Source organism: Arachis duranensis, chromosome 2 (genome assembly GCF_000817695.3).
Source record: "Arachis duranensis cultivar V14167 chromosome 2, aradu.V14167.gnm2.J7QH, whole genome shotgun sequence".
Lineage (NCBI taxonomy): Eukaryota > Viridiplantae > Streptophyta > Magnoliopsida > Fabales > Fabaceae > Arachis > Arachis duranensis.
The window spans coordinates 16,708,992-16,718,794 of NC_029773.3; the positions used below are offsets into that span (position 1 = coordinate 16,708,992).

Sequence of the window (9,803 nt, forward strand, 5' to 3'; positions counted from 1 at the left end):
TCAAATCAATCAACCGCATGTTAAACATGAGTTTGTAATAACGACATCTCACATAGAAGTCGAGTACCCACAGGCCAGAGGTATGAATTTCCTGGCTTGCAAATTCAGATGGCTAATAAATTTAGTCTTGTCAAACCTAATAAAAATGTCAAGGGTTTAGGGGTCCTTCACGAGTCTCCAATTTCACAATGCCTAACATGAAAGACATGTGTCTAAATGTTATTGGCATAGAAGACACAAGAAAGATATCTTTTAGAATTTGAAAGAGGGGAGCCAAATGGCAACCACTTGAATCAACAATGTGGGTATCACTAACTCTTATTGGAATCACTTTCATAACCACAAACGGGTTCAATAAGTTCCTTGCATCAATTCCCTTATCAAAACAGGCTTGCATCGATTCCCTTAAAATAAAAATAAGGGCTTAACAAAAAGAATAGTGATTGAACTGAATGCCAAATTTGGACAAAAGTAACCCTTCATTTGTAAGCTTTCACTGCTTTCTGTGCAGCATCATCCAAATCTTCGGCTGTTATTAGTTTCATGCCACTTTCCTGTTAAATCATCAAAAGATTATCAACATAATATGCATTTGGAACATTCTTGCTTTCGTTTCTAATGGACTAGTTATCTATGTACATGAATTAGGATTTACCTTCAAAATTCTTTTTCCTTGATCAACATTGGTGCCTTCAAGACGAACCACAACTGGTACTTTTAGTTGAACCTTGAAAATAATAGCATGATAGTGTTATAAGACGATGAGGATTTAGTCCTACTTCTGTTTAATTTAAAAAATCATGTTGCCGTTTTTCCCCCTTAGAAAAAAAGGTGGAGACGATGCAAAAACTATCCGTAGCTATATAATTTTCGCTTTATTCAACATATTTCAAAAACTGCACTATCAAGAAATTAATTCCAATAGAAAAGACTGATTTTCTGGAGTTCATTGAGTTTTTCAATATCTCAGGTAAATAATAACCATTATCTAAAGCAGCAAATAAGCAAAAAAAAAATAAAAGATGGAGAAGAATAAGAAGCAGCAAATTGGCATGGAGAAACAACGTTTTTCTTTTCAAACTTATGATAGGTCAAAGGATAAAACTGTTTTCCAAAAGCATAGTTTTGTCTCCTCTTTGTGACTGTTTGATGACAGGAGATTACATACCTGTTTGGCAGCATTTACTATTCCACTTGCAATAACATCGCACTTCATGATGCCACCAAAAATGTTAACCAAAATAGCCTTTACTTTGTCATCAGCAGTCAATATCTTAAATGCCTCAACCACCTGGTTTATAAAATTGGACCGAACATAAATATTGCAATGTGGAGATCTTTCAAGGGAATACCTAGGCTTTCTTAAGGTTCATATTCATGCACCAGCAGATTACATAGTGATTACATAAAAGATGTTGAAGTACATATGAAGCCAAAATGTTTTTCAGATTTCATCAATTGGAATAAAAATCAGGTTAAGGCACCAGCAGATTACCGGCAGAAATGACAAGAGAAAATCAATTATCTCGATCATAAAGTGGAGCTAAGGGATCAATCTAAAATTTTCAACATTACCTGGCCTTCAGAGGCATTGCCACCTACATCCAGAAAATTGGCAGGAGTACCCCCATGCAATTTAATTATATCCATTGTGGCCATTGCTAACCCTGCACCATTCACCATGCAACCAATTTCTCCATCTAACCCAATATAATTTAAATCTGCCTTTGCAGCAGCCACCTGTTGAAAGAAGAAAGACACACAATACATATCAAGTGATGAGAAATAAACTACATAGAAAGGACTTGACAAAAAAGCACCAACAGATATTGAGAAGACTGGCATTGCCAATACAATCAAATACAAACAAAATCGTCAATATCAGAATAACAGAAATGTATAGACAACTTGAGCTGCACAAGTGATAAGGGCAAGGTGGTTTATGTGTAAGGACTAATGTAAGACACAAAAAAACACAGAAGTAAACCTCTCGAGGATCCTCTTGCGTCGTATCACGGAGAGCAAATATCTCTTTCTGACGATATGCAGCATTATCATCAAAATTCATCTTAGCATCAGCAGCAACCAACTGGTTATCAGCAGTTTCAGCTAGAGGATTGATCTGTTCAAGATATTTGACTGTCATTAATGTACAAATTCTTTATATAATAATATATTGAAAACAAATATTGGACATTCCATGTGCTTACTTCCAAAAGAGTGCAGTCAGTTTTGCAGAAAAGATTATACAAATTCTTCACTTGTTCAATAGATTTATTTTTATCAGCTCCTTTGGGAGCCAAGCCATCAACCACCTTTGCAGCATCTTCATCGGTAATTCCTTTAAAAACATCAATCGGTACCTACTAGAAAGAAGGAGCCCATCGGGTTATCATGCAAAAAAAATATACTAGCAGCACAGAAAATTTTAGTAATCATGAGAAATGCCAAGAATAAGACCTTTATAATCATGTCTGGGAATTTCTCTGCAAGGTCTTCAATGCTGGTTCCTCCCTTACTACAAGCAATGACAAGCTGCAAAACCAATAAAAGGAAAAAGAATTGAAATTCAGTTACATAAATACCATGCAAGGGTTTAACACTTTGCAAATAACGCAAATTAAATTTAAACAAACGGTACAGAATACTTACAGGACCAGCAGACTTACGATCCAGGATTATAGAAAAGTACATCTCATTCACAAGTGCCAGTTTTTGACACAAATAAACCTGTAGAAAACAGACAATTAGAAATATCAAAAAATCAATCCATCCAGCAGGACCGTGTATCCATTTCATATATGATTGTGCATAAAAATAAATTTGAACATCATTTCAAAACAAAACAACAGCTCTCATTGGGTATATTGTGCTCATCAAATTGTGTAATTGGTGGTGGGGTCATTAGTATTTCATCAATACCACATATATATATATATATATATATGATTGGGCTGTGTGTGTGTGTATGTGTGTGTGTTTAGATGATAAGAACAAATTTATAGGCACCAAATAGCACATATGAATACAAGCAAGTCCAGGTGACCAATCCAACCACTAAAATCACCAGATCATATGCTAAAAAGGCAACATGAACATTTTGTTCATCCTACGAACATACAGTATAAGAAACTATGTGCTCTAACCATGCAACTTTGGCTAAAAAAAATATTAAAAAAAAACAGACACCACAAGTATTAATTATCTGAGAAAGCTGGTGCCACTGTATTACATCTATAAATATCATTGTCAAGAGATGAAATTGCTGGCATATACATGCATACTGAAAATGAAGACATTTCCAGAAATAAAAAATTATAGATAATGATCAAATATATTTCAAACCTTGTTAACTGGTTTTCCCTGAGCACCAGTTTGTTTGGTAACAAGTATCTGCCCAAGCATCTTCCCTGAAATAATAAAAATGCCAATAACTACAACAACTGCAAAACAATAATACCACTATGCACATCCATCCTAAATGAACTCAACTCTAAATCAAGACCATAATATTGAAATGAATCAACTGAGATTGTCATATCAAATGCCATACGCATATAAATTCAAATGAGAACCAAAAAAATGTTCATTTTGGGTAGTGACATCAGAGGGAACATGTATTACCAGCAATATCTGCAACCTGGTCAGCCTTAACAATGTGTACACCACCCTTAAGACCATTTTTAAAAGTTCCCAAGCCTCGTCCACCAGCCAAAACTTGACTCTTAACCACGATCTGCACAAACAATCCTAGTCACATCACTTGTCATCACATATTATTTTTCCATAATAAGTGAAATTGTTAGATAATTTTTGAGTAAAAAATCCGTCCCTCTACACCATTCACAATTCCACAGCTCAGCTATTAAATATTTGAAAGTGGAAACCCATCAATTTGAGCTGTTGAACCGTAAAGGGTACATGTCAACACTTTATATCAATTATTAAAACAACGCAGAGAACTGGTTGTTCTCAATTTTCTCCACAAAAAATCCTAACAAGGAAAAGGGACATCCAAAAGCAAACAAGATGATACATTTTTATCAAGAAGATCAATTTTGATGCAATGTTAAAGTATTAGTGTCGATTTACACTGACAAGTAATCATATGCTATCACGACAGGTTAGACTTCTGAGACAGTTATATAACAATGTAAATAAATAAATCCTTTTCGTTTAATATTGAAAGGAAAAAATGCAGACAATTTATGAAACTAAACATTGACATTTAGTTTCCCAATTTATGTGAAAGCATCAAGGTTATCACAACTCATATCCTTCCTATCTTTCTTCCTTTTTATTTGTTGGATAAAAAAAGAATATCTATAAGCAACCACAAGAAGTAATTATAAAGCATCGCTATCGAAGATCTCAACATGTCGGAGAGTGAAATTCCTCTACAGAAAAAATATATGCTAACTATATCAAATTACCTCGCTTTCATTAGGAAAGACATCCTTGATAACCTTCCTTGCCTCTTCAACAGAGGAAACAGCTACGCCTCTCGGAACATTCACTCCGTACTTGCTCATCAACTCCGCTCCCTATTTTCAATCGACAACAAATAAATAAATAAACATGAAATTAAATTCCGTAGTCATTTCCATCAGTCACACCGCTCGATCCATCACGAAATCGCAGATCATCATTCTCAACAACGATTCACCAATACCACGAATAATATTACTACAATTATCATTCCGTTGTTATTTTTCAACAAGTCAAGCATCAAAATAGATATCTAAACCTAAAACTGTAAATAACAATCAACGAAATTCAAATCATATTTGAAATTGTCGAAAACAATGAGAGAGAGAGGATAGGAGAGTGACCTGGTACTCGTGGATGTTAAGACGGCGGAGCTGGTTGTGCTGCCATCTTCCGGCGACGGAGAGGGAGCGAGAGACGAGCTTGTTCAATAGTCCCCGAACCATTTTCTTCTCTCTTTACTTTTCTTTTCTTTTTTCTTTTTTTCCTTCTCTGTATTGTGATATAATAATGTTGAGGGATTTTTGATTTAGTTATATTTCAGATCCGACATTGAAATAACGAAACGGCGAGGGAAAAGAGTGAATGGAAAAAGCGAAAATGTGTAATGTGACACTTTTGAACACGCTCTCTTTGTGCTGCACTGCTGCTGCTGCTGCTGAACGCCAATGATAGCGGACCCTAGGATTTCTTTCCCATTTTTATTTTATTTTATTTTATTAATTTATTTTTAATTATTATTTCTCCTTAAAAAATGCGGTTGAAAAGTATTTGAGAGATGGAAATAATACATAATAAATCAATAATAATGTATATTATTAATTTATTATCATTGACCATTATTATAGGAGAGAATAACATCATAACATCATCAATTTCTCTTGACAAGTATAACATTATTTGTTATTAGGGTGGCTGGATATATGTTTAGCAATCTAGTTAATAGTTAAATTCGTTTTTAAAAAAATTATTTGTTTATTAAATTAATTTTAAAAAAAATTATTAATTAAATTCGTTCTTTAAAATTTTAGTTAGTTATTTTTAATTTTTTTGTTATTTTTAAAATTAATATTATTAATTAGGTAAATTTTATGGTATTTATAATTAGTATCTAACTTTTATTTAACTTATTTTTAGAATAAATTTTAAATATTTAATAATTATTTATTTTTATATTTTTAAAATTAAATGTTAATTTTTAATATTGTTTAATAAATTAAGCAAAAATTTTTAAACACCATAACAATTATCTATTAATAATTAATTCGGTTTATTTCGAATTAACTTAAAAATTAAAATTGATTTCGACTCTTTAAAATAAATTCGATAAAATATTATAATTTAAGAATGAATCTAACGAATCTAACCGATAAATCCAATTTATTCGAGTTAATATTCAAAATAGTCCCTGAAATTTGACATTCGACTCAATTTAGCCCTCTAATTTCTAATTGACTCAATTTGTACCCTAAAATTTTAAAGTATGACTTAAATTGACCATTCTGTATATTATTTTTTAATAATAATAATGATGATGATAATTAAGAATCAGTTTGAGGTGAAATAGAAGAAATGGAAGAAATTGTGGTTGTGGTTGTTGTTGTAAATGAAGCAGTTACTCATGCGTGTGCAGACGAAAGTGGTGAGGATTAGTTGATCACTGAAAATGGGTTAGAGAGAAGTCATGGAGAAAAGGAGAGAGTGTGAGTAATGGATTTAACAGCTATACGAAAGGAAAATGAAAAAAGTAGAGATAAGTCTAAAGTTGAGGTTGAGACCATATCTAAAGTTTCTCAAGCTCGAAACAATACTTAAACCATGGCTGCTTGAGGAAGAGGAAGAAGAAGAGGGAAAGTAAAACAACGTCGTTTAAGTGTAAACAATAAAACGATTGCGTTAATTGATGCTATGTTATTTTTTTTAGTGACAAAAATAGACAAAAGAGTCAACTTGAGTCATACTTTAAAATTTTAGAGTATAATTTAAGTTAATTAAAAAATAAAAAACTAAATTGGTCAAATTTCAAAAGTCATTTTAAATATTAACTTCAATTGATAAAAATTCATAGCTAAAGCAAAAGGGCAAAACATGAATTTTTGAAAAGGATTTAGGGACAAAAGCGAAAATAACATGTGTTTGATATCTGTATTTATAAAATTTCTAATGTCATGTGATTTAGTTAACAAAGTATTTAATTAGAGTCATTCATAATAATCAAATGGTTGAGGATGTATTCTCATATTCACATAAACTTTTTATTCTCATTTCAAATGTCCTCTTTATATGTATACCTCGGAATGGATATAGAGGAGAGTGAGTAATGATCTCGACTTCTCAAAACTTTAAAAGACTATTATTAATATTTTTTATTTAACTAATTTAATATCATACACTCAAATTTTTATATTTTAAAATTAGTTTTTATATATTTATTTTTGTATTTATTTTTAAAAAAATTCGTTTGTTCTTATAATCTTAACATATTTAACATTTATATTATTCTATAGAATATTAATCATGACTTACATAGTTATATTTTGATAATTATATTATGTATTTTATATGTTTTTTCTTGTAAAAAATACTCATTTTTTTCTAAATTAATATTCTTAGAAAAAAATATAATTACTTTTTTATCTTAACTTATTTAATTTCAGCTATCATTTTATTTTGATATTTGTATATTGTATTCTATAAAAATTGTTTTTTTTTAGGTACTCAAATTGAGACTAGAATTAAAATTTTAATCTCGAGATACAACATTCTAGTTACTTCAGTACCTCTAAAAAATAGGACACAGAAAATTAAAATTTTTGGGAATAGAAACTGAAATTTAACTAATAATTTCTTTCAAAAAATACCCTCAATTCAAATTAATAATTCCAAAATCATCCCATGCTATTTTTAATTAGGGCTTCCTCAGTTATCCTCATCTCCTTCTTTTCTAACACGCAGTTCACGATTGAAGAGCCCTAGTTGAAGCCAAGTTCTTGTCGTCGCCGCCAATATCACCACCGCGTCGCCGTCGTCGGATCCACCGTGAGTAATGCACCACTATTTCGTGGTACATCTTGTGCTTAATTGAGTGGATTTTATCCACTATTCTCACACTTATTCATACAATTTGTATGATTTTATAATTCCTTCCCAATTTTATTCTATGATTGAAAACTTGCTTCCTAATCCTTTAAATTGTGTATTTTTAATCCTCTTTATACCATTTAATACCGTGATCCGTGCGTTAAGTGTTTTCAGGCTATATAGGGTAGGGATGGCTTAGAGGATGGAGATGAAGCTTGCATAAATGGAAGGAGCACAAGAATTAAAGAAGATAACCAGCGAGGAGCGACGCGTGCACGTACCTGACGCGTGCGTGTGATTTGGAGATTTGCACAACGACGCGTGCGCGTACCTAACGCGTACGCGTGACATGCGCCACGTGCAGAAAATGCTAGGGGCGATTTTTGGGCTCCACTTTGGCCCAGTTCCAAACTCGAAAACACAGAATAGAAGTTGCAAAGTGGGGGAATCATGAGACATTCAGACACTTCTGATTATTTATAATTTAGATTTTAGATGTAGTCTCTAGAGAGAGAGGTTCTCTCCTCTCTCTAGGTTTTAGGATTCTTAGGTTTAGTTATTTTCAATTTCAGATTTCTATCTTAGTTTAATTTAGTTTCTCTTCTACTCTTATTTGTTATAATAGTTTGATTTAGTTGTTCCCCTTGGTGATTTGTTTATTTCTCCCAATTTAGTTTATGAACTCCATGTTAGATTCAATTTCTTATTAATGTAAATTGAGGTATTTCAGATTTATGATTGCTTTCTTCCTTCAATTGTCCTCATTTATATTTTCAATTGGTTATTTGGATTTTATTATCTCTTATTGTTTTCTTTATTTTTATGTGGTGCCTTCCAAGTGTTTAATAAAATGCTTGGGAGGATTTTAAATTAGCTTTTTATGTCTTCTTGGCCTTGGTAGAGTAATTGGAGACTCTTGAGTTATCAAACTCCTTTGTTGATTGATAATTGAAAGTTGCTGGTTGATTTGGATCCCTCTAAAACTAGTCTTTCCTTAGGAGTTGACTAGGACTTGAGGAATCAAATTGATTTGTCCACTTGACTTTCCTTCATAGTTAGAGGTTAACTAAGTGGGAGCAATGAACAATTCTCATCATAATTGATAAGGATAACTAGGATAGGATGTCTAATTCTCATATCTTGCCAAGAGCTTTTCTAGTTATTAATTTACTTTCTTGCCATTTTATTTCCTTGTTCCTTATTTCAAAAAAACCCAAAAAAATATACCATCTCATAACCAATAATAAGTACACATCCCTGTAATTCCTTGAGAGATAACCCGATGTTTGAATATTTCGGTTTAATTTTATTGGGTTTGCTTAACTGACAACCAAATTTGTGTATGAAAGGATTATTTGTTGGTTAAGAAACTATAATTGTAACGAGGTTTTATTTGTGAAATTTTTTACTAGCAAAAATCTGTTCATCAAGGAGCAAAGCTAGTCGCAGAAATGGAGAAATGGTGGCAAACCTTCCTTATCGCTGGTGAAATCGACACCAAAAAAGGAGAGTAGTGCTGGTGAAATGGGCTTTTCTGATGGTGAAGCTCTGGCACCTATGAGAAAGGGAGAAAGGAGACAGAGAAATAGAGAATGTGAGGGATAAGGTGAGAGTACCATCTTTACAGAAATGTAAAAATGGTAGAAAGTCTTCTTCGTCATCAAAGAAATTGACATTGGAAAAGAGGAGTGGCGCTGGTGAAATAGGCTTCTCCAATGGTCAAGCTCTAGCACCTATGAAAAAAGAAAAAGGGATCTAAAAGGATTAGGAATTTCTTTTTGTTTGTTCATTTTAATAACCAGGCTAATTTAGTTATTTTACTTATTTTAGTCTCTATATTGATTTTGAATCAAACAAAATACTGAGACATAAATCAGTTCTTTACATTTTACACCAAATACAATATAAAGACTTAAATCTTTATCTTTCAGTCTTTGTCTCCCAGCTTCTGTCTCTCAGACTCAATCTCTCTCCCAAACGCTACTTAAAGGTACGGTGTCTTTCAAGTAATTAATAGTTTATAATTTATTTTCAAGTTTTTTTTTTAATTTTGAAGGAACTGATTTTAATTAATAAGATATGTGATAACTTCTTAACTAAACATATTATAAATTACTTGTATTTTGTAATTTTATAATATATTATTGATATTGTTATTTTTTTTTATGTAATTGTCATGTCAAAAATGAAACTACAAAAAAATGAGAAAATTATTATAAAGGATCGTTAGAAAA

The 9,803-nt window shown here is 31.9% G+C and overlaps 1 protein-coding gene across 1 annotated transcript; it reads right to left on the minus strand.

Annotated features, from left to right (window-relative positions):
- LOC107473805 (succinate--CoA ligase [ADP-forming] subunit beta, mitochondrial) lies at nucleotides 1-5,153 on the minus strand. The gene is made up of 12 exons (XM_016093379.3): nucleotides 4,833-5,153; nucleotides 4,434-4,544; nucleotides 3,625-3,736; nucleotides 3,346-3,410; nucleotides 2,653-2,730; nucleotides 2,461-2,535; nucleotides 2,211-2,363; nucleotides 1,988-2,122; nucleotides 1,576-1,740; nucleotides 1,169-1,291; nucleotides 656-727; nucleotides 1-554 (listed from the first exon to the last, which is right to left on the minus strand). The coding sequence occupies exons 1-12, from the start codon at nucleotides 4,932-4,934 to the stop codon at nucleotides 480-482; spliced, it is 1,266 nt and encodes a 421-aa protein (XP_015948865.1). The 5' UTR covers nucleotides 4,935-5,153; the 3' UTR covers nucleotides 1-479.
- Nucleotides 5,154-9,803: the final 4,650 nt, after the last annotated feature.